Here is a 26,260-nt window from a genome sequence, read left to right as displayed (position 1 = left end):
TGTTCAGCCAGTCTCTTTCCCTTGATAAGCTGTGCTCCTCTTCACCCAAAGATGATTTTAAAGATAGAATGTTCCACTTCTGTAGCATTTCTTCCTGCCTGGCAAACGTTCTCCAGGGCACGTTTCCAACAGCTTCATATAAAATGTTCAGTCATGCCGTGATCCTTTGCCAAGATGGCTTGCCTTGCATTGCAAGATCAGAGGCCTCTTCAGTTCTTCTGCCAGTTTTACAAATTCTCGACTCCCTTCTTCTCCTCCCTCCTGGACTGCATCCTGGCTCACTTTCACTTTGTTGATTCTGAGCCTGAAAATAAAGCCTTTAGTTAGAGTTAGTCCATTAAACCAACAGGACAATGGACTCAGATTGGCAGCTTTCATACCCCTCATTGCACTACTTTAATCAAGGAATAGTAGCAGGAATTATCTCAAATAGTGGAGTCCTTGATGCTCTCTGAGCTTGGTTGTTTCCACCAAAAAGAAGATGCATTAGGAACCATCAAGGACTCCACAATTCAATGCTGAGTTACATATATTCTCTTCTCTTGATCTCAAATAGTGATATAGAGGTTTAAAGCAGCTATGCTCACAGGACACGAGTTACTCTCTCACTACATCAGTTTATTCTCCTATTTAAGTTAATAGTCCAAGAGGATCATCAGGGAGAAATATTTTACTTATTTGTTATTCATTTGTTATATTTACTTGCCACCTATTTCGCTCTGGGACTACTCTATGTGGCTTACAATAACAAAAATAGAGAAGAAAATGGAAGAAGTATAAACAGAAATAAATTAATGGAACAATAAAATAAGCAATGAAAAAGAAAACAACAAGAATGATCAATATGATAACCAATAATATGGACGGGTGGAGAGTAGAACACAAGGGGGAGGAGGAGGTGGCATCTGCCATCACTCCAGCAACCACTGCCATTGTAGAATTCCGCCATTTGGTCCCCAGAGCAACCGGCATTTTGAGGTCTCACCATAGCCTCCAAAGTAGACTGCAGTCCAAGTTTTCCATATTGCTCATCCCCACCTTCCAGAGGTCAGAAGAAAGACTCATGGGTGAAGTCAGGGCAAAACTTCCTTACCTCACTTGATCTGGTCCTTTTTGCCCCAGTCAGGTGGCCCCAAGCAGTGGTGGGATTCAATTTTTTTTACTACCGGTTCTGTGGGCATGGCGTGGTGGGCATGGCAGCAGAAGGATACTGTAAAATCTCCAATCAGAGGTGATATTTGCTGATTCTCCAAACTACTCAAAATTTCCGCTACTGATCAGAACCTGCTGAATACCACCTCTGGCCCCAAGGTACATGATTGCTAAAATGACAATAAATGTGTACTTCTGTATTATTGGGTTAGTTTTCTAAAATGTGTTTCTTTTTGTTTCATTATAACCTTCCCTGAGATCTTTAGAATAGTGGGCGGGTTATATATTAATCCTCACAATGGAAAAATGATGGATAGAAAAACTGATGGAGCTTTCAGAGTGGCCAAATTAGCTTTGGTAATCAAAGAAAACAATACACCTAGACTTTGTATTTGAGACAGCAAAAAAGATTGGGATCTGCTGGTAAGATAAGTCTGTTGTTATAGAAATAGCTAGTATACTCAGTATGTAGAAGTAACATTTGAGGCTGTACATACATATTCATCCTACTCTGCTGAAAAGAGTTGTAATTAATGCTTTTTTCTTCTTTTCCCCTGTTCCCATTTCCTTACTATCTTTACTTTCATTTGTATTTCATATTATAAAATTTAATGAAAAATTATTTTTAAAAGAATAGTGGTTAGGCTAACTATTTTAAACCCAACAAAATATTCTGCTGCTCTTCCCAGCGTAAGTACGGGTCATTAAATCCAAGCAATGGCCAGAGGTAAGTGTGTATAGTACAATAGCATTATTGAAGCCATCAACCAGCCCTTGAATTAGGGCAACCAGGAAGCCAGAGAAACCAGGATTGAAAGCCTCCTGTGGCTGCTCCCAGAGACTCCCATCATAAATTTGCTACTCGCCATCACTCAGCTAAGCAGAACTCATTTCCCTCCCGTTCTCTTACTCTTGGAATGTGTTAGCTTTCAAAAGCAGTGAAACAAACGGTGGCAGCAAAAGCAGACCTCATAGTTGTAAAATTTGGATGGAACCACTCAAGCAGCTAGTGCACTGCCACTCGCTCTGTCTTCTTAGATAATTAATTATGAAAGTGGGAACATAAACCAAGCATGAAAGAATATAGACTGGGCTCCCGCTGAGGTTCTTTCACGATCCTTTGTGTTCTATTATCAAGCAGTTTTCCAGCTTTCCACAAAAGAAAGAGGGGAAGCATTGAGCTGCTTCATTTGGTTCTTTTTGCACAGGGAGAGTTTGGCATCGCAGATCATTAAGAAGTATCCCTTTCTGAAATTCTCTTTGGCTGGTTTTTTTTCAGTGCTCCAACCCCTGTAATGTTTTCCAAAATGCCCATTAGCAAGTGGCTTTCCTTGCTAACAGCTTCCCGTACAAGTAGCTGTAAAGTTCAATTTGGTGAAATTGTAAAAGCATCACTGATAAGGAGCATATTATAAGGTGCTTGTATGTTGAAAAGCATTAACTTTAGACTTTGAACGTTTAAAATATGCATCAGCGATCCCATTTAAAATGGAACAATTGAAGGCGTGCAGGTTGGAGATATTAAGGCATAGCTAGGATTCTCTCACTTTATGCCCTTATGTTCCGCTTTAAACCTCACATAAAGCCAACTCCCATAAAGTGATAGGCACATGGAAACCCAGTGGAAAAAAGGAGGGTTGGGGGGAGTAACTCAAATGTATTTGCAAAAGTGCTCATAAAATGTTAGAGCTTTATTCTTAAACACTCTCAAGCAAACATATATTCTTCCTTGTGTCAAGTTCTACATAGAGTGAAAGCATTTTCTCAATCTTTTTTTTCTACAGATGGATTTCTAATGCATGTGGTTATATCAGGCAAAGAGATAGACCACATCATAGAATTGGAAATTATTAGCATCTTTAAGAAATAAATTCAAATACAGTACATACATTGATACAAATGATATTAAAGATTAATATTCTATTGAAGCCAGAACATTTCTTTTTAAAATTGATGAATAAACTAGAAAAAAAGTCATGGAAGATTATTTCAATATATCATTACAGTGACCGAATTATTACATGGACTTACACTATGGAAGAATTGGTTTATTTATATTTATTTGTATCCTATCTTTATTATTTTTACAAAGTGGCAAATATAGTTAATATTTCTTCTTTCTCCTACTTTCCCACAACAACAACAACCCTATGAGGTGGGTTGGGCTGAGAGAAAGGGGCTGGCCCAGAGATGGTATTCAGCAGGTTCTGAACAGTTCTGGAGAACCAGTAGCGGAAATTTTAAATAGTTCAGAGAACTGGCAAATACCAGCTCTGACTGGCCCCACCCCCATCTATTCTCCGCCTCCTGAATCCCAGCTGATCGGCTGGGTCTTCTTTTGTTGCCCTGCACAGGAGAACAGAGCTGGAAAGCAGGTTAGTGGGGTGGGGAGGGAATGGGATTTTGCAGTAATCTTCCCTCATGAGTGGGGTGGGAATGAGATTTTACAGTATCCTTCCCCTGCCATGCCCACTAAGCCACCCATCAAGCCACGCCCACAGAACCAGTAGTAAAAAAAATTTGAGTCCCATCACTGGGCTGGCCCAAAGTCACCCAGCTGACTTTCATGGCCAAGGCAGGAGACATTTTACATAAAAAGGGGGAGAATGAAATTGTGATTTATGGCCTTAATCAGACAGAATTAGATAATAGAAAGAAGACAATCATGATTTGGAGAGAGGTTAAAATATTGTATTTATAATGGCTGTGAAGAATATTGGAAGACTCTTCTTGCTTGCTTTCTTTTTTTCTTTTTTTCTTGCACTTTTAGCTTTCTCTTTGATTTCTTTAGTTTTCCTTTCTTTTTCTTACTATATATTAGTTTGTATTAGTTTTCATCTTTCTTTTTAAAAAGTTTTAATAAAAAGTATATATTTAAAAAAAACAATTTTATCATTCTTTATTATGTTGTGTACAATAGGTTTATCCATGTTTATCCTATGGTTGAGGATCCTTCTTCAGTTTTGGCATGACATAATATGTCATCTTTCTTTCTAATCTTAGCAGAGTTCCTTTTCTTTTTATGGGGGCAGGGGAGCTAGATAAGAGGTTGATGATAGCTTTTACCCCATCCAACTGCAGCTATTGTAGGTAGGAAAGTAAGTGAGAGACAAGACGCAGAGTGCAATGATAAACGTTTCATCCATTGCATTCAAAATCCACCAAATTGCGGGTGGGGTTAACACAAATTAACACTGCCTGTTAATTTAAAATTTTCACAGCAAATCCACATAAAAAGAAAAACCAAGAATTGGGTAGCAGATGCTAGGTTAAAATGATTTTCTTTAGGAAAACAGTATTCATTCTATTAAGAGATTGTTAGCATTGGTTGAATAGAGTTCAAGCTTGACAGTGACAAAAACATAGTTATGAAGTGCCTTCTGACAATGAATGAGTTCAGATTCTCCTTCCATCCCCCAAGGCATTGAAGGAACTTGCTGGTGGCTTGATCAAACTTTTTATCTATTAACTTTGAGAAACTCTAGAGAATGAGTAAAATGCTGGATGATTGGAAGATGTATTCCCTATCTTCCAAAAAAAAAAAACAACCACACACACTTGGAGACTTATAGAGCAACCACTCTAATATCAATACCTGAGAAAATGAAAGATTTCTCGGTAGACATTTTCAAATTTTAGGTTGGCATGGTCAAAAAACAAGTCTTGCATGTTTTATAGAAATGCACTAATAGGGCAGTGTAGCTTTTCAGGTTCCAAAGAAAGAAAGAACATCAGAGCAGAGGTGGTATTCAGCAGGTTCTGACCAGTTCTGGAGAATCGGTAACGGAAATTTTGAGTAGTTTGGAGAACTGGCAAATACCACCTCTGACTGGTCCTGCCCCCGTCTATTCTCTGCCTCCCGAGTCCCAGCTGATCGACTGGGTCTTCTTTTGTTGCCCTTCACAAGAGAACGGAGCTGGAAAGCAGGTTAGTAGGGTGGGGAGGGAATGGGGATTTTGCAGTAGCCTTCCCCCAGGAGTGGGATAGGAATGGAGATTTTATAGTATCCTTCCCCTGCCATGTCCACCAAGCCTTGCCCACAGAACCAGTAGCAAAAAAATTTGAATCCCACCACTGCATCAGAGCATATAAAAACATGCATCAGTGGTGGGATTCACATTTTTTTACTACTGGTTCTGTGGGCATGGCTTGTGACAGTTGCTTGTTAGAGGTAATACTCAATTTACAACAATTTGTTTAGTGACCATTTGTAGGTACAATAGTGTGGGAAAAAGTAACTTATGATTGGTTTTTGCACTTATGACCAATGGTGGGATTCAGTTGTTTTTTTACAACTGGTTCTGTGGGTGTGGCGTGGTGGGCATGGCAGGGGAAGGATACTGTAAAATCTCCAGTCAGAGGTGGTATTTGCTGGTTGTCTGAACTACTCAAAATTTTCACTACCGGTTCTCCAGAATACAACCTCTGATGTAGCTCCTATGGCAGATTGTTTTAACTTTAAATGTCTTTTCCTGGCAATACACCGCAGCTGATGTATCCTGGAAAAAGACAAAGCTGTTTTTAAAAAAAACCTGCTGAGAGGTTCTGTGTGAATGCCTTGCTATTACTAGAATAGCTGCCTCCAACTCTTAAGATTCCATGACAGGTTGATTTCTAGTATAATAAAAATGATCTTAAAATATGCTTAGCTTCAGCAAGTTTTCTGCACCATGTACCTTTGATTTTATGGATAAAAATTGTATTTTAGATAAACCATATATGAGGTATGAACTCAGTTATAGTCTCTGTACAGCAAATGAATGTTTCTTTGAAGAAAATTTAGATTAAGTGAAGGATGATCCTTTAGAAAGGCTCTGCAATGAACAAGCAATGATATTAGCTCTCCAGCAAAAAGACTGTCACTTATTTATATTAGCAGAGGCTGATAAAAAATGACAACTACACTAAGGTCATATTACTCTTGCAATTTCTCACAACTGTCATAGTTCATAGTGGACTTCATCCTGGCTGTCCCCTATCCTAGTCCAGCATGTGCAGAATCCAACAGTTTTGTCAGAATTTTTTAAATTTTTATTTGTTAAAATAGTGGAATAAAAAAAAAGTCTAGATTAAATAGTGATTATATAGGAAAGGCGGGGGGAAACCCCAACAGAACATAATCAGTTAGAAACTTCTTTCTGAGCATTTTTCTTCATCCATCTCTTTGCTTTTTCTTATCTGACTGTTCTCTAGGCAGCATTTCTTCACCCTGTTTCTCCAGGTCTTTCTCGCATACCAATTACATCTATTTTTACTTTCCAGAAAACTAGGAAGGGTCTCTTCTGATACCAATAAAGGAGAACATTTATAGCTCAGGGCTGGAGAGGTGTCATGGCCTAGAGGTGGAGCTCTCATCTCACAATCAGGAGGTTGTGAGTTTGATCCTAGGTAGAGCCAGATATTTCTTTCTGGGCACAATAAGAATGTATCCGCCGAACAAAACTCCACATTGGTGACAGGAAGGGCATCCGGCCATTAAACACTCTGCTAGCTCTATTTGGTTGCCCAGACTCTACCCCACAAGGGATTATGGGGACATTCAAAGATGATGATGATTTGTAGCTCAGGATTGAAATGAGGGGTCCTTGATGCCCTCTGACCTTGGTTGATGTTTTGCAGACATTTCATTACCCAAACTAGTTAACAACATTGGTGGTCCGGCATCATCAGGCATCATTGATGATGTTGCCTAGTTTGGGTATTGAAACAAAACAACAACCAGATCTCTTCTTAGTCACTTCCCGTTTCCCTTTTCCTTCTGTGGTCTGAGATAACTTTTGTGTGATAGCTGTTTAGGTCACACCTCTTCTTCCTGCCTCCCAAAATCATTCTCACAGACCCTTACATTAGGATAGGCAGAAGAAATACGTTGTCAAGAAATGTTTGCGCTGTGGTGAGATGCAAGTGAGGAAAATCCTGCTTTTATCCCCAAATATCTTCAGCGATGGCACTTTATTAACAAATGGTTATTGGCAGCAGAAAAAGCATTGGGAGAGACCGTATTGTTTTATTTTTAGCATAGAAAACGGCCCATTTCCACTTGCCATTCTTTATAAAGTCAGCATGGATTTTCATACATAGTGGAGATCATTAAAGCTACTCATTACATTTTATTCCTAGCTCAAGGCTTTGTTGCTCCATTCCACCACCACAAATCACAGGGTGTTTTTTTTTTGTACTTGAGATAAATCCATCAAACTATTTATCAAAGCTTTGGGCATAAAACTCAGGAACTTTCTCAATTTCAACACATCAATTTTACTACGTTGAAACTGTAAAAAAAAAAAAATTACCCTGCCTATCTACACCCCTCTTTATCCACATCAGTATATGGTGCATATTCCTCAGGTTAGGAGACTTCTTTTGGTTCTAAAACGCTGTTGGATTTAGATCACAAAACATTTTATAATGCAACAGAATTATTAAATTTAAATGTGCATAAGCCTCTTTTTTTTTTCTTTGCTGAAATAATTGGAAACTCTTGGACCAACCAAAGACATAAGCCCAGTAAGGATTCATGTTCTATTGCAAAGCCTCCAGGTAGGAAAGTTCAAGGTTTTTTTTTAACAGCAAGTTAATTTTTGGACCAGGCTTTGAAATTTGAACAATTATAACATATAATCTGTGAATGTGCAAAAGGTTGTAGAGTGAGCTAGGGAAGCTCTCCGATGCTCAAGAGAGTTTGTGAAAGAGATTTAAGCCCAGGGTTTCAATTCTGGCAAAAGTATTAATATTTTGTTCTGAAGTCAGACATCGATATCTAGTTCTTTAAACGATCTATGAATCATGGCTTTAAAATGGCAGTGCTACCATGGTTGTTTATTGTGCTTTACTGGGAGTTTACTGCAAGCCATTTAAAAGCTTTCAATGAAACAGATCATAAAATGTTGGCCAGTATAGAGACTTACCAAGACTGCTGATGGTTCACATCTCTTAATTGAATTCTGGAGGAAATCCAAATAACCCGAGTTCTGTTTGTGCATGTATATAGTTCCATATGCACAGCTGGCATGTACTGGCATCCCATCCTTTGCACTATACCCATTGGAAAGCAATTACCAGCTGCCCATCCAGAGAATGCCAACACCTAGCATGGAGGGGAGGGCATTTGCTAAGCCTATTCTTCCCACAGGTCCACTGGGACCCCTTTTCTTTTGCCAGTGTATCTGCTGCCAAAACACAGTGTAAGGATACACCCTTCCCTGCTATGGTGAAAGGTCTTGCATTCCATTTGAACTACAGTATAGTTCTTAATTTTAAATGTTCATCCATATACCAGTAATCCTCAACTTACAACAGTTCATTTAGTAACCGTTCAAAGTTACAACAACACTGAAAAAATCTCTCTACTTATGACTGTTTTCACAGTTAAAACCTTTGCAGCATCCCCGTGATCACGTGATTAAGTACAAAGTACAGAGAAGAGCAACCAGGATGATTAGGGGACTGGAGACTAAAACATATGAAGAACGGTTACAGGAACTGGGCATGGCTAGTCTAGTAAAGAGAAGGACCAGGGGAGACATGACAGCAGTCTTCCAATATTTGAGGGGCTGCCACAGAGAGGAAGGGATCAAGCTATTTTCTAAAGCGCCTGTAGGCCAGACAAGGAATAATGGATGGAAACTGAACAAGGAGAGATTTAACCTGGAAACAAGGAGAAACTTTCTGACAGTGAGAACAATCAACCAATGGAACAACTTGCCCTTGGAAGTTGTGGGAGCACCATCACTTGAGACCTTCAAAAAGAGACTGGACTGCCATTTGTCAGAAATGGTGTAGAGTCTCCTGCTTGGGCGGGGGGTTGGACTGGATGACCTACAAGATCCCTTCCAATTCTGATTATCTGTTATATCTGTATGCAGAAGAATCTAGGAAGGCAAAACTTTAGAAAGTTCCTCATTTCTTTTCATGGCAGAGTAATCATAACAGCTGAGAAAGTCACGCTGTGCCTCTTCCTTGTGATCTGGTTTACGTTTTCTCCTCACATTCAGGTGATAGATAGTGGTTTTGGGACTGTCTGAACCTTGGCTCAAGTCTGAGTTTTGATTCCTTCAGAATTCCTCAAAGTTTCATGTGCATTAATGAGGTTTCCGTCGGGTGAGGCAGCCTGGGCATTGGCTATCTCGGCATGAGATGGGGAAATAAACTGAGCATCTCTGAATTGAGTAAGAGATCCTTATTTGAAGGGCATCAAACCAAGATTTTAAATAATTGTTGGGTGTGTATGTATGTGTGAAGCTTCCTACTACCACCACCCTGGGTGGAATATTTCTACCCATATTCCAGTTCCATATTTGAAAGCTGAATTCTTTCAAAGACTCCTCTAAACAGAATCTTTTTCAGTTCTTAAACAATTTATTCGTATCAAGCTCACTGCTAAATCTTCGAGCAGAAGAAGGGTTTTCCCCTCCTTTCCTGGGGCATTCCTGAAGGGAAAAAAAAAAAATCCCACCACTAGTTGTGAACTTCTTACAGTTTTAATTTTTATCATTAAGAAACAACATACAGAGATAGGAATAGGCATAAGAAGAACTCTAAACCATGCTGGGTGTTTGGATTCAATGCTCAGAGCTGGTGCTCTTCTCACACACAGTGTCAGGCACAAACAACTTGAAGAGTTGAAGCGTTCAGTTAGCTATATTTTATTGCTCAAGTTCATACCCATTATCTTCTCAGACTGATGGTTTGCATCTGATCGAAACTAGGTAAGATTCAGTGGATTTCAAGGCGGAGTCAGACTTCACCCTCTTGTGCCCACGTAGGGATTCTAGACCCCCTGTTTGATTCCTCCCCCTGGCTTGGCCAGTCTCTCTCCTACACACAGTATATTGAATAGTCTCCTAAAAGATGCAGGGCATTTAAAAAATCTAGTACATGTTGAAACTATCCAGTTCTCCCAACTCTTTTTTAAAATGCATTGACTGTAACTGCATTTGTGTCACACTACTGTTCTCTTCTGATTATCTTCTTGACTAGGCCTTCTTCAGCCAGATCCATGGGTAGTTCCTTCACAGGTTGAATTTCCATCTCCTCTGAATCTCTACATTGCTTGAGTTGTTGAACCAGAATTATTTGCCCTGAGCCTCCTGCCTTTACCTCTAAAGAGATACTTTGATTTCTTGTTCGCACATAGTCTTTTTGCCAGCAAGAGGAGGGACTGTTGCTTTCAAATAAATTTCCTTTCTTCTCCTCTTTTCCAATTCTTCTTCTCAACTTACTAGTTGGGATCTTAGATGTCTTGCTCAGATGGTTCTCAGTTGTCTCACCAAAACTGGCCGGTTTTCTCATTCTGTTCCTCTCTACCACAAATAACCTTTAGGGGCTGGGGTCTATTAATCTAGAATCAACAGACCTAGGGAAAGCTTCCTCTCTCTTTTCAAAATCTCTATCCGATATTTAGCTACCATTTCCAAGAGTCCCATTTCCTGTACCCAGCAGTTTAACTATTTAGTTTAACAACATTAACATTTCCTGTCTTTTATCAACTTTACTGAAATTGTTGGATTGCATGTATACATATTCAGAAAAATAAACACATGTACACATACTGTACCTTCACCCCAAACATTCAATGGCTCTTTTCAAATAAATTGCCCGTCTTCAAATCACCTTTGCAAATACTACCGCATGGTCTCAGGTTACATAGTCATGTAGGAACCATTTTTGAACTTCTGTCAATTTCAAGAGTGGCCTCCTTACCAGCAGTTCATTCAGACTAGTGCTACTATGGATGGATGGAGTCTGATGACAGTCCATCTCTTATGGTAGATAGTAGCAAACTCATCTGACTGGTGGACTATGCTGTGGAAAATATAACCTCATTCTTCATTCAATATCTTCATTCCCATGCTGGATATCTTCATTCCCATGCTGGATCTCTGATGCGCAAATTGGTGCACTTAGTCTCAGATGGCAAGAACCATTCATCACTGAACTTTTGAGTCTATAATGACCAGGAATAGCAGAATTTACCATTTCTCATTATAGCTTGGTTGTAATTTGGAACCTTGCAATGGATACGAATGGCATTTCTTGATGGTGATCTCAGTTGAATGCCGAGCAGCTTTGGCTGGTTTTCTGATCCAGCACCACATTTGCTCTCGCAGGGTTGAAAGGACAACCGAAGATACTAAAAAAATTGCTAGACTTTCCATTGGACTTATATTTTGTCCCCTGGGTAAATCCTGGGACTATATCTATGAAGCAGCCTTCCTCAAGCATTTGGTCTCTCCTCCTCCCTCTTACAGTCGTATTATGAGTTTTCCACATGCAAGAGATTTTTGGCTATCAAGGTGAAAATGCTTGAGGAAGAGTAAATTGGTTGCCTCTTTTCTCTTTATATCTGTATCTAATATTTGCAAGCAGCCATGTATGCCTTTGGAAAGACAGAGTCTGAGCATTTTAAGTCAGCTAATCAAATAGCCTGGAGGGGTGATAGTTCAGTACCAGAAAATAGCACCCTAATAATATATTTCTCACCAAATTAGCTCTCAGCTGAATTGATTGCCATTATTTATATTCCAGCAGATAATTTTCTGGAGCTGTTGGCTGTGACTGAAGATGGCAAGCCATTCCCTGTTCAATATGGTTCAGCTCACTCCTGAACAGCCTGATGTAGTTAACTGTATAATATCATTCACCAGCTTTCATGTTATACAGAATAAGTGAACCTCTGAAGCAATGTTTCTCCACTTTAGCTCTTTCATTATACGTGGACTTCAACTCTCAGAATACTCCAGCCAGGACTGCAAAAGTTGAGAAAAACTGCCCTAGAGAATTAGTGGGTAAGAGATTAGGCTTTGCTGGCTGTGGTTTTCTAGGAGTTGAAGTCCACGCTTCTTAAAATGGTTAAGGTTGAGAAAACTGATCCAGAGAGTTAGGGATAAGGAATTAGTGTTGCCTAAACAGAGGCAGTGATGGCATTACCAATTGCTTGTAGTAAACAGCCTATAATACCAGAAGCAGAAGGAAATGAACTGCTCTTGTATCTCTGGTCTCTCTATCCAATGTCTGAGATCAGCAACAGAATCATCAGTAATCTTTTTAGAAGAATATAGTTTTTTTAAAAAAACAAGTATGCAGTGTGTTGACCTCCATAAGATAGCAATAGCACTATATACTGCTTCACAGTACTTTACAGCCCTCTCTAAGCAGTTTACAGAGTCAACCTATTGCCCCAACAATCTGGATCCTCATTTTAGAAGGATGGAAGGCTAAGTCAACCTTGAGCCAATCAGGATCGAACAGCTGGCAGTGAGCAGAGTTAGCCTGCAATATTGCATTCTAACCATTGCGTCAACAATGAATTCAGTTCCAAGACCAAACAACGCACAAACCAAAAAGTGTGTTAAATGGGGCGGGGAGAGTAAAAAGATTACAAAGGGTATTTTAAAGGACTGTGTCTTTTTGTCAATTCGAGAGCAATCAATTATTTGGAGGGGGGAAAAAACTTAGATTTCTGTGTCTAACAGTCTTTAGCTGAGTTTGTATTGCCAAGCTTTTTCTCAAGGAACTTGACCCAGCTGATTGTATGAATCCCATAAATAATCTCACATTCTCCAAATTCCAGGAAAATGAAAGTATTGATAATACTCAATTCTTCACAAGTCTAAAACTTTTTGTTTTTAAACAAATTTTATTCAGTTTTTCACATTAAAAACAAAAATCTCTTTTTAGTGGACAACATATTTCCGGGTCATCAACTTTACATACAAATATGACAGCAATTATACATTCATATATGCATACTTAATTCTATTATTACCTTTTCCATTCCAAATTTTCAGTAAGGAGAGAAACAAACACATTTATTCTAGCCTCTCCTTTCATTAATCTCAATCGAAACATCTTTTTGTTTCATTTCAATTATTTCAAATATAATCCTTTAATATTTATTTTAAAAATAAAGATAAACAATATGTGCTTGTCTAATAATAATAATAAAAAAGGTTACCAATGTCTCTCCTTGCTTTTAATAGTCTATATTAACTTATTTAGTTGGTTCTTTAGTCTGTCATATTCCCTTTCCATTACACATTCTTTTTATAAATTCTAGATTAATACAAATTTTAACACTAAAGAAAAAAAAACCAAGTATAGGTTTCCCCCTTTTACTGCTTTAAGTGTGATTAAAATGATTAAAATGATTAAAATATACCTTTATTCCCTCATCTTGATTCCCAATAAATGATTATTTTTAAGAAGTTACAATAATAATCATTACATCTTCTCATTTGGATTCCGCAGCATATTTCCCCCCTTAATTTTTAATAAGAGTTATCAGTATCTATATTACCCTATTTTCTAAATACTTTTAATTGCAGAAATATTCTTATTACCCCTTGTCACCCTGCAGAATCCCCTTTTTGATTCATCAACCATTATCTCTGAAAAACCAATTTCTTTTCAACATTTTACTATTTCCATATTTCTTTATTTCATGCACCTGTTTCTTACTGCTTCTCCTCCCCCTCTTTTCCCCATATCTTTTCTCATTCCAGTTTATATCCCTCTCTTTCTTAATATCTTCCTTTCCCCTTTTCTGCTGGGTCTTTCTGCCTTTCCCAACTTCACAGGTATTCCCCTTTCTGATTGCCTTCTTAAATCTCAACTTTTTAACCTCTCCTCTTTCCCCACTTCTTTGTAGTGTTCTTTGTGTTAATTGTCTGTTTAAAATGTCTTCTCCTTGAGTCGACTCGTCCTCCTCTGAAGCTCTTTCTTCTTGTTCTTCAATCGCCATTTCCATTTTTTCTAACACAGGGCAAAGTGATTCACCTCTTTCCTGTAGTAATTCTCTCATATTTTTAAGTTCCATTTTTAATTCCCGAAGAGCATCATTACACACTCTTATATTTTATGATCGTTAAAGTCCACACACACAAAAAACCACTTTTACTTTCCTTCTTTCAATTTTCTAAAGTTCTCAATTATTCCAGCCCAGGGTCTATACCAAAAACATCAATCAATCCCACAGTCAGTCTTTCCTTGCTTTTTTCTTTATTCTGGTTCTGCTTTCACTTTCTAAGATTCTTACTTTGTTTCAATATTTCTTTAATGTTATATCCACACAAGTTCATTCAGAAACAGGATGATTTCCATTTTGTTTGAGCTCAAGTTTTTGTCAATTTTTTTTGTCAAGTTTTTGTCACTCTCCATTATACAAAGTCTTCACCTTTTCCCCCTATTTTTTATTTAGGGTTTTTCGAACCTCAATATTCCAGCACAGTCCAGTCTCCAATTTATAAACTTTATTGTTATTATTTTTTGACAATCTTAAGTCCAGCTTTATTTTATGCCTGTTTATTGCCAAGATATTTTAGTCCAATTTAGTTAAATCTTTAGTTCCAGCTTCTTCCTTTCCTGGTTCGAAGCCCCCCTTAGCTGTCAAAAATATTTTCTTTTCTTTTTTTTCCTGTCCCTTTGTAATTTCGCTGCTCACTTTTCTTTTCTTAAAAATTCCATGTTACCTTAATCCCGGGGTAATTTTGTTTACTTGTATTGCCCAGTTGTCCCGGTTCAGATGTTATCCACCTCTTTCTTCCCTCCTGCTCAAATCTTAATCCAGCTGAGTCCTCCTCTTCGGGGTGGCCATTTTAAACCACCACTGCAGTCGTCTTCGGGGGGAAAAAGACCAAGCCCGGCGGGGGAGATGCGGCTCCCCTCAACCTGGCTTGCAGCTTCCCCTTACTTCGCCACCCCTCCAAGGCAGCATCAGCCCCTAATCGTAATAATCGGGGCTCTCCAACGAAAGAGCACGGACCATAGCCGCAGAGAGTCGCAATCTATGGTCCGTCAGTGAGGAGGCTCCGCCTTCTTCCCACAAGTCTAAAACTTATACATAACTATGGCAGGCTGTTTGTTCAGTTTGGGCTTAGTATGTTGCCAGAATTCAGATTGTAAACTATGAATTCGTCTGCTGTGGGAATCCAGTCTCTCAGCATTTTCAGTTTAGCATCATCAAATTGAGATCGGTTGCTATTAATTTCATGGGAAATTTCTTGGCAGCAATAGAGAAGTGATTTTTTCCATTTCTCCTTCTTGTATTACTTTTCACTTCCCAGTTTAGCCTCCAGCCTTAGCATTGATAGTTAAATCATGGCTTAGTATTAGTTATTAATCTAATTGCTGCCTTTATGCTGTTGGGCATGGAAAATGTTCAAAGTATGGCCAATTAGGACACTTTTGATCCTTTCAATTTCAAGGTCCCTCATCTTGCATGCTTGCTTTGCAAGGAAAAAGAAACCAAGTATATGTAAGCCTCAACAAAAAAGAAGGGAAGAGGAACAGCACAGGAAACAACATCATGGTTAGGTTCAAGTGAATATACCTTGGCAATATCATTTCTTGCTACCCATGAGTTTTCCTCTGCTTTCTCCCCCAGCCAAGGAGTGAAATGGGTTTAAGTGATCCTTAGCAGCATTTTCTCCCTTAGTCAAAGATTGACCGACAGCAGCCTCAAAGAGGGAGGTTAAATCTGGTAGGTTTTGTCACCCATTACATTGAAAGGAAATTGCAGGACTGACAGTGAGGAAGAACAGAGGTAGTCTTGGCAGGCTAACAAGCTTAATGCTGGTCTAGTTTCCTCCCATTCAAAGGTGAGTGGTAGCACTTCAGCACGAGAAAAGACACACACCATTCGTTATGTAAATAAACACAATCATCGTATCTAAAACTGTTTAATGTTGTCCCTTTGAGTCAGTGTTGACTCCTGGTGACACTCTGGACAAGTCCTTGCAGTTTTCTTCAGAGAATTTTGGAAGTGGTTTGCCCTTGCTTGCTTCTTAGGGCTGAGAGGGAGTGACTGGCCAAAGGTCACCAAGCTGACTTCATGCTTATAGCAGGTCTAGAACCTGGTCTGTAGCCTGGTGCTTTAATCATTAAACCAAACTGGCTTTCTTATGTATTTATACACTATATATTGTATTCACATATTTACAGTGAATCACCACCTCCATAAGAAAAAAAGTGCCTGGAGGGAGCCATTCCAATAAGGAATTTTCACAAGTGTGTAATGTTCTTTTTCCAGGGTGAGTTGCTGAGTCCATGTCGGTGTGACGGATCAGTGAAGTGTACACATCAACCTTGCCTGATCAAATGGATCAGTGAGAGGGGATGCTGGAGCTGTGAGTTGTGTTACTACAAGTACCACGTCATTGCCATAAGCACAAAGAACCCCCTGCAGGTAAAGGTACTAGAGATTATTCCAAAGTCCCTTCCTTTCCTTGTTTTGACTTTTCTCTGCTTCCTATATTTGCACTGTTGGTTATGCGTGTGTGGCTTTTCATTATACGGTGCCCTTGGTTTGGTGAAGAAACGGACCATGCACTTTAGTTATTTTTTAGAAAACACATCCAGGTGACCAGGGTGAAAAATAAATGGAGATTTCAAAATAAAATATCTTTCCAAACAAGCACAAAAAATTTGCCTCCACAAGATTGTCAGGTGTGGCTTTAACCAGGGGACACATCGTCCACAGTAAAAATTAGATTCGCAGTTGCTAACTTGCACAGGTCTAAAACAGAGCACCTGCTGTTTGCAATGGGAGGGGGGGGAAACCCTTTTGGTGCATGTGAAAGTTTCCTTCTATTGTCAGCAGCAGGCCCCGAGGCTGAGATGGTGCGCGGACTGAGTTTTTCTGCACTGCAGCCTGAATCTGCTCATGCTGGTTGAAAGTCTGGATTTTAGGTCCTGCCTCAGGCTTGGGATGATGCCAGATCTGGAAACTGTTCTGTCTGAGCATCAGCAACGATGGGCTGCTGAAGGCCACCGATTGATTGGTTCTCCATCTTTGTCTCCCAAAATGTTGGCAAGAGAAGTAGGGGAAATAGAAGAGGCCATTCTCCTCTTCTATTTCCCCTACTTCAGGAGTTGGCAAGAAAAATAGGAAAAGTGTTCTGAATATTACTGATATGCCTTTTTTCCCATACTAGTAGAGTGCTGATTCTCTTGCTGCCAAAAGCCCAGCAGCTGAGGATTAAAAGGGTTGTCCATTGCAGGTCAATAGGAGCAGGTCAAGCCTCTGCCTTTAAATTCAGGAAGATTCAGCTCAGAGCAAATACTGTGGCAGAAGTCAAAACATGGCATTTCTGCAGTGAAGCGAGAAAGCACCAATGTGAGCCACATTTGGGATAGATGAGGTGAGCTGAAGGCCGGATCATCTGTTCATATTCTTCAAATCCGTTTCATGAAGTATTACCAGTCTGCATTTAGTGGACAATACAGAAGAACTCTGATTCAGGTCTGGATCTTGGTGAGAGGTAGCAGAAAGAAGGATTAATAACCTAGAATATCCTAGCCACCAGAATATAAAATGAGAGGAAACCTCACTCGCTAGTAACACTGATTATGTTATCTAGTACGGATATCAGTAGTAGTATTCTACCAGTTCGGCCTGGTTCAGGCAAACCAGTAGTAAAAAATAGTACCATTCGACCGAACCGATAGAAAAAAAACAGCTACTCCTTCAGCTGAACCGATATTTTTTTCTTCCCGGCAATCAGCTGTTCCGACAATCAGCTGTGTCCCCTTGCTGTCTTACTGCTTTGCCCAGGAGGCTTCCCTGAGGGCCAGGAGGCAAAAAGGGACACGTGGGGGGGTACTGTGCACCCCTCCATGCTCCATTTTTTGCCTCCTGGACCTCAGGGAAGCCTCCTGGGAGGGGGGGTTGCTGCTGCTGCAAAAAAAAGAAAAGAAGAAGCCATGCCCACCCAGTCACATGGCCACGCCCACCTAGCCACGCCCACAGACGCAGTAGTAAAAATATTTGCATCTCACCCCTGATGGATAATGAAACGTCTGCAAGAAAACTACCAAGCTCAGAGAGCACCCAGAAGTCAAAGCTCAACCCTGAACAGCAGATACTCCCTTCTGTTTGTAATAAATAGAGGAATGTGCTTAAACTCCTAATATTTAAGCAAAATATTAAGCTCCGTGTGCTGAAGTTACAGACTTTTTAGTGTTTTGTCTCCAGCTACTGCCAGGTAGCTCACTTAGAAGCCAGCACTGAATTAGTGGAAAGGATACATGCCGTTGTGTTGCACCAGTCAATTTAATTTATGGCAACTGCACAATTTGATCTATTAGAAACTGCAAGTCAGCTAAAATACAGAGACTCCTGAGACATACTCTATTCGGTTCTGAGGCATACAGTGTGGAGGCAACTGCCTTCCTGCTTCAAAGTCAGCAATATTATTCCTGTTTAACTTGTTCAGAACACAAATCCCTGCTGAATTCAGAGTTAGTGTATCAGGAACTGGAAATTGTCATTTTTAATGAAAGGAAGCAACCTTCTGCCTCATTTGCAGCATGTATTTCACAAATTGTATTTGCATCCCACTTTTCTTCTGAAGAGTTGAAAGCAAACATATGTTCGAAGTCACTATTGGGTCATCAAAATAACTCCTGGTGGGTAGGAAGGAGATTCCGTGGCTGTGTGTGGGGTCTCTTCAATAGATCTCAGCAATTTGAAACCATCTCCCTTATATGTCTTCTGTGTGCACATCATCACTCTTGGAGGGAAAATATATGCAGGAACACAAAGCTGCATGAGAACTGGTGAAATTGCCAGTAAGGAATATGTCATTTTGAACTAGAATGCCATTAAAGACCTGAATCAATGATCAATAACATGTCAACCATCATCACTACCCCCGCATGCCAAAGTCTACAAATAGGCCATAGATGAAATGAATGTGATCTCTTTTCCACAAATAATGTTTATTTTAGTGTTTAATCAACATCTTAATTTACAAGATAAACTAAAACTTCCTTTGTTTCTCCTCACCCACCGCTTCCCTTAATTCCATAAAATAAACAGTTCTAAATAATTAGTTTTAAAATAGAAAAAGATTTAAAATGTTTTCCTGCTGAGAGAGAAATTTAAGAAAAATAATATTAAAGGATTGTGTTTGATTCCTTCAATCTTGACCTTTCAGGGACTTGTTTAGTACCTCTATAAGTTTGAAAACAGTCTGATGACACTGTCATGAAAGATATCATTTCATCAAATAATTGCCACAGTGAGCACTATTGGTGACAAAACACAAACAGAGAGATAAATGTAAATAGTGAAGCTAAAAGATAAGGTACTGGAGTTTCTGCTTCAAGTTCAGCCTGTTTCACAGAAAGATAAACAGTTGAGGCTGAAAATAGATGAAGAAGTTTTTCATCGGATGTGTGTGGTGGCTCTGTGGTTCGGTTTGGGCTTGATATAGTGATTTGGAAAAATGCCTGATGTATCTTAGACTGATTAAAAGTTTCTCTCTTTCTACTCAGAGTTAAATCTAAAACAAACATCGCTTGACTATCTTAGGAGATCCCCAGAAGGTTTAGTTATTTAACTTGGCCCAAACTGTATGAGAAGTCTAGTGGTGGGGATAACAGAAATGGATTTACCAGGGGTTTCAGGAGGGCAGCATCTTGAGATCATATCGCTGAAATTTGGCAACCAAACTTCATCAGTGTGATTAATTAATTAATTAATTAATGTACTACCTGACTCTGTAGTTACACACTCAAACCCCCACTCCTTTAACCTCAAACTATCCACTATTGACCTCACCCCATTCCTAAGAGGTCTGTAAGGGGCGTGCATAAGTGCACCATCATGCCTCCCGTCCCTGTCCTATTGTCCCCATTTAATTGTACTTATTTTCTGTATTCTTACTCATGTTTATACTTATACCTATTATTTTGTAAGTGACTGACAAATCAAATAAATAAAATAAAATAAAAAATTAATAATAATAGATTCACTACCACTAACATTGGTAGTTATTGTACTGATTCCTCTGTCAGCAATGTTGAACAAGTCAGCCCGTGGCAATCAAACATGTCTGCCAGGTTATCACACCTCCTTTACATGAACAATATAAAGATGTGTGAAAAAAACACCCTGTGAAATAGTATTGCTGCTCAGCACTGTCGTATATTCAGCCAAGATATTGCAATGGACAGATGTGTCACAGTGAAAAATGGAGGAATCAAGTTTCCCTCTGGAAATAACATGAAGGTTCTACTTGAAGATGATCACTACAAATATCTGGGCATCCTTCAAGCTGTGAATATCAAGGAGAAAATTAGAAGTGAATAGATCAAGAGAATGAAGAAGTCCAAAGTCAGGGAAGGGAATATCATCAAGGCAATTAACACCTGGGCAATTTCAGTCATTAGATACACATCTGGATTAATGGACTGGCTCAAGCAGAACTAAAAGCCCTGGATAGGAAGACCAGAAAAATAATGAGAATGAATCATGCCCTTCACCCATGCACTAATGTTGGTAGAACTACTTACCAAGGCAAATAGGTAGATATGGAATGCTGCAAGTACATCAGATAGTTAAAGAAGAAAAAATGGCTTTGGAAGAATATCAGAGGGGACAGTGAAGAAGATACACTGAAGCTAGTATACCATGAAGGCTTACTCAGTACTTTGAACGTTCTTTATCTTGTCTTCTTGATTAATGCTGGAGTCCTCCCAAAGAAACTTTGTTCTTTGGCTTCCAGAAGTTTTTTGTTTTATAGGAAATAAAATTCCACTTCATGCATTCTTTTAGCTGCTTGATTTTTACTCCTTTTCTTTCTTCTTGCTCCCCATATTTTACTGATTGTTGTTATTAGCTGCCCTGAGCAGTGTGTTAGTATTAGAAGGAGAGAATATAAACTTAAGCATTCCTATAAATATACAGGCATCATCAATCTTTCTGAGGGGACAAAATCTGAATCGGTGAAATTTGAAAGAATTGGGTGACTGTTGATGACATCATCTTGAAAGGTTTTTTTAAAAAAACACAGAAAGTCCTTATAACTGTTTTGACATATTAAATAGAATTAAATTGTATTTGCAGCTGAAGTTGCCACATGTGTGAAATACAGTTTGCACATTTCTGATTGGTGGGTGACAGGAATTTGGTGCAATGTTTTTCAGTTTTAGAATAGTGTGTGGGTTTTGTTTCTCAGCCCTGCTCTTTGCTGGGCAGTGTAATGATGACTTTTGAGAAGAAACTTGCCAAATTACACATAGATTTTATGCATTAAAATGTAGATGATGGGAAGGAAATAAGCACTAGATTGTTTCAATCTATACATGCCATTATTCAAAGATTAGCCTATAAGATGTCAAAATGTTTTTTGTCGTCTTACCAGTATTCTAAACCAGCAAAAATAACAGTAGGGTTTAATATGATCTCAATGCCCTTTTCTAGGCTCCACTGGTTAGGGTCAAAATAATACTTGCTTGTATTTTGAAATGTACCAATTCAGTCTCGGAAATTGGTTTTGCCTGAGATATTATAGCAAGCTGTAAACATACCCAGCTTGAGATAAAAATTAGTTTGGGTTACCGCAATGCACAATGCTTCCACTTAAAAAACAATTACCCCCCTCTTCCCTACTCCCAATAAAACCAATTGTATGGGTTCCACAGTGATTTCATAATGTAAGGAAACTTTATAATATGTCAAGAAATCTTCATTTCCCAGTAGCCTAGTATAGCCATGTAGCACATGAGGCAAAGTATATTGGGAAAATTCCTTTTTGCTTCAGTGAGGTAGCCATTTAACTTGGAATGCTCAAACTAAATGAGTATTTTCTAGTGCAAATAGCTATAAAAAAAACCCCTCACCTCTGTGGGACAGGTAATGTTTTTGCATTTCTCTCTGGTGAAAGTAATCAAAACATAATCTTAATAAGCGAGCTATCTGTGCATCTGCATGACAGACTGAAAAGCTCATGAAAGAACAAAGGTTATTCCTGGGTCCAAACATGTGCCAAAGAGCCAAAGAATGATTCTGTACTTTCAATATTCATTGGAGTCAGAGGAGGAATGAGCAAGGCTTATGGGACAACTTAGAATGAAGCAACCTAAGGAATGGGATGGGATGGGACAGAACAGAACAGAATCAGAGGTGGTATTCAGCAGGTTCTGACCAGTTCTGGAGAACCAGTAGGGGAAATTTTGAGTAGTTCAGAGAACCAGCAAATACCACCTCTGACTGAAGATTTTACATTCTTGCCCTGGCATGCCCACCAAGCCACAGTCACAGAACCGGTAGTAAAAAAGTTTGAATCCCACCACTGAACAGAATAGAATAGAATTTTTATTGGCCAAGTCCGAATAGTTAATCTTGAGATTTAATAGAGGAATCTTAACAAAAAGAAAGAGAGAAACTGATCGTTTTCCTCTGCAGATAGAAGATGCACCTTCATTTGTTTGAGATGGGTAGCTATATCAGTTGAAATGCATGAATAAATAAAATGACATTTTCTTCATTAGCTCATCTATTAACTTCTGTGATATTTAATTCTCGAAAAATGAGAAGAAGAAATTTACTTCCTGGGTATGTTGGAGAGATCCTATAGCCCAAACATACCATTAAACGATTCATTAACACAGGGGAAAATAAGCATGCCCTTGATTTGGAGTACTAATAAGATAACATTAAAAAAAACTTTATAAATTATTGACTAACAATAATTACATAAAATAGCAAAAAGACAACAAAAAATAGATTATTAGCAGACCAGATTTAAACAGGAAATCCATGCAGATATATTATAGATATTTCAGCAAAATTAACTCACAGGCGTTAGCAGACATTTTACCCCTCCTGGCCCAGGAACAGAGTCATGCCTTTAGGGTCTTGCAAAAGCCAACAGAACCAGGACTAATCTGATCTCCAGGGATTATCCCAAATGCTATTTTATTTCCTCTAATTTACAATAGATTTGTTTAGTAAAAAATAGTTTAATCATTGCTTAATGCTGGGACATCAAGGTGACACAAAAGAGGTATGAATACCAAGATATATTAGAATATAATGCAACAAAACCAAAATTAACATTTCATGTTTTATTAGTCTTATTTTTTTAAGCTACAGTAATGGAGTTCAACTAATTCCTAACCAACTCTTAAGAAAGCAGCAGGATAGAAATATAGAAAAATGACAGGACAGGGAACACTAATGTTGGAGGGATAACCAGAGCAGGAATTAATACTGTCTTTTTCCAGATGCTGTCGCAAATTCCAAATTGCCCTTCCTTCTGAGAACTACTGCATAACAATGAAGTCCATTTTGTTTAAATTGCTGTTACAATCTTGTCCAAAAAATCCATGTGGAAATGTTATTGGATGTTAATTAGCGTGATTTGGTGCCTATGCATCAAGAACTAATTCCATATTTCTCTTTTTTTTCTTTCTGGCTTGTTTGTTGCTGCCTTCCTGTTCCCCGGGGCTTTACACAGTGGCAGACTATTTCTCTGACCGTCATCGAAAAAGTTCAGATAGCAGCAGCGATCTTGGGTTCCCTTTTCCTTATCGCCAGTATCTCGTGGCTTATCTGGTCAACTTTCAGTCCGTCTGCTAAGTGGCAGCGCCAAGACCTGCTCTTCCAGATCTGTTATGGGATGTATGGCTTCATGGACATTGTCTGTATAGGTGGGTGAATGAATCTCTCAAAATACGAGAAGTAGCCAAAGGAATATTTGACTCTAAACAGTTCCTTGGGGAGAGCAATTGCTACCTATCTTCTTGATAGGGTGTAAAGGAGAAAGAGAAGCAAAGGTGGTTTTCTTAGAGCTAACTTAAAAATTTGGATTAAAATAGACTAACCCCTCTGCTACATGGTAACTCTTCTTGTCAACCATTGTAAGCCATCTAAAACTCTTCCCCAGTATGAGATTAAACCTAACTTTGTTAATTCAGAATCAAAGTGGATAGACCCTAGTGGTTGGAATAGCCTATAGTTTCTCTCTTAAACTCCATAAAATAAGGTATAAAATAGTGAAGATTCAAAGCTGTAGTTATTCTCATTTACACTCCTATCTTTATATACAGAAAAGCTTAAATACGTTTGCTTTGGTTGGGGAGAATGTACTTTTTAATTTCTGATGTTTTAGACATCAGACTGTTTATAGAAGTCAGAATGAATCCAATAATATTTGATGCTGGGAATCAAAATTCTGTTCTATTCTGCAGGGCTGGTTAAGGAGAGCTTTAATTTTATTCTTCAGCACTTTTACAAGTGCAAGTTTTGATATTGTCCTGGATGGTATAACCAAAGCGCAGTCTATTCCGATTCTTAAGATTACTGTATGTCCTCTGTGCAGGAACGCTCCTCTCTCTGCTGAGGACATGGTTTTCTGCAAAAGAGAAATTTAACTCTATGGCTGGGTTCACTGGGTTTGTTAACCTTCCTTTTTTATATATGATGGTTAATACCATTTGAATTGAATGACTGACTTCACACATTACAGGTAGTTCTTGACTTATAACCGTAATTGAGCCCAGAATTATGGTCATATTGGGGTGGTCATTAAGCAGATCATCATGTGACCATGTCTGATTTTATTACCTTTTTTGTGACGGTCATTAAGCCAATGCCATGGTCATTAAATGAGTTTGTTTTCCTCAGTGTGTCTTTTTTTTTCCAGGAAACCGGAAGTAAACTGGCAAAAAACACTGAAAATTATGTGATGTTGCAATAAGCCAAACTGGTTGCCAAGTGCCCAAAATGCAATCATGTAATTGCTGGGGGAGGCGTGGCCCTCAAAACTTTGAAAAAGTGTCTTAAGTAACTCTAGAGATTGTAACTTTGAATGGTTGCTAAGCAATCAGTCATTAAGTGAGGACTACTGGATACCATGGTGAACTGAAACAAAGTACATTTAAGCTAGTATAGTTGCATGTGTCTAACCATTTTGTTGCAAACTAATATCTAACATCCATCTTTCTCTTTGGGAGCCTGGAGGTCATGGAATTACTAGCAGTAGCAATAGCACTTAAACTTATATACCTCTCCATAATAAGCACTCTCTGGGCAGTTTACAATGCCAGCATCTTGTCCCAACAAGGCCACACCTGGAATACTGCATCCAGTTTTGGTTAGCACGTTACAAAAAAGATGTTGAGACTCTGGAAAACGTGCAAAGAAGAGCAACTAAGATGATTAAAGGCTTGGAGACTAAAACATATGAAGAACTGTTGCGGAAATTGAGCTTGGCTAGTCTAGATAAAAGAAGGACTAGTGGTGACACGATAACAGTATTCCAGTATTTGAGAGGTTGCCACAAAGAGGAGGGGTTAACTTATTTACCAAAGCACCTATAGGCAGCATAGAAGCAATGGATGGAAACTAGTCAAGGAGAGAAGCAACCTGGAATTAAGGAGAAACTTCCTAAGAGTGAGAACAATTAACCAGTGGAACAGCTTCCCTTCAGAAGTTGTGGGTGGTTCATCACTGGAAGTTTTTAAGAAGAGACTGGGCAGCCACTTGTCTCCTGCTTGAGCAGGGGGCTGGATTAGAAGACCTCCAAGGTCCCTTCCAGCTCTATTCTGATTGACTGAATTCTCATTTTATGGACCTGGAAAGGATGGCAGGCGGAATCATCTTTGAGCCCTGTCAGGATCGAACTGCAGGCTGTAGGCAGAGTCAGCCTACAATACTGCATTCTAACTACTGCGCCATAGTGGCTCTCCATTAAGAAAGCTACAGCAAAAGGCAGGGGCAACTAACACTTTGGGCAAACACAGAATTCCAAGAGAGAACATATAAGATTGTATTACCTCCTATTCTCGTGTATAAAAGCTGATTTAGCAAACAGTCAGGTCTTCTTGCAATGGTGGCAAGTGTTTTTCATGGAGGTGAGATTAATTTTGAAGGGTATCAGGCAGGTGCACAGCTGAACTTTTCTCCTTCATCTGCTGCTCACCACAGACTGTTTGAGGTGATGCGCCCATTAGGCAACAAAGCAGCTTCATGGAGGAGGAGGAGGAGGAGGAGGAGGAGGTGGAGGAGGAGGTCTTTCCAATGGTTCTCAGGGAATGGAAAGAGGCAAAACTGTAGTGTTTATGTGTTTGATTGCTGATAGGAACACAAAGGAAGTAAGTGGGTAGCTAATGGCTGTCAGGAAGTTACATGATTAACATAACTTTGATAAAGAAGAAAAGGCTGGAAGGAACTGGTTAGCTCATCTGTCAGCAGGAAGTAAACATTCTCCTTTCATCCATGAGTTGGATGCCATAGGAGCAAAATAAGCCAGCGCTTAATTGGAGGCGGGCAGAAAATAGGTATGTTTTGATTGCATTTAAGAACTGGGTGTGATTTCTT

The 26,260-nt window shown here is 39.1% G+C and overlaps 1 protein-coding gene across 2 annotated transcripts in view; it reads left to right on the top strand.

Moving 5' to 3' along the window:
* The window catches only part of MARCHF4 (membrane associated ring-CH-type finger 4), a 150,892-nt gene that overhangs the window by 103,837 nt on the left and 20,795 nt on the right, over positions 1-26,260 (top strand). Inside the window, exons 2-3 of one of the 2 annotated variants that reach the window (XM_026665319.2) lie at positions 16,181-16,336; positions 23,397-23,589. In XM_026665319.2, the coding sequence (XP_026521104.1) occupies positions 16,181-16,336; positions 23,397-23,589 (349 nt within the window). Of the gene's footprint in view, positions 1-16,180; positions 16,343-23,396; positions 23,590-26,260 lie in introns of both variants that reach the window. The other variant, XM_087950340.1, reaches the window with a different exon arrangement.

This window comes from Notechis scutatus, chromosome 1, assembly GCF_049901735.1.
Source record: "Notechis scutatus isolate UNSWTSFEM ecotype Mainland chromosome 1, rNotScu1.2, whole genome shotgun sequence".
NCBI lineage: Eukaryota > Metazoa > Chordata > Lepidosauria > Squamata > Elapidae > Notechis > Notechis scutatus.
Note: the sequence above shows the minus strand (reverse complement) of the source record. Positions and strands in the feature narration are given on the sequence as shown.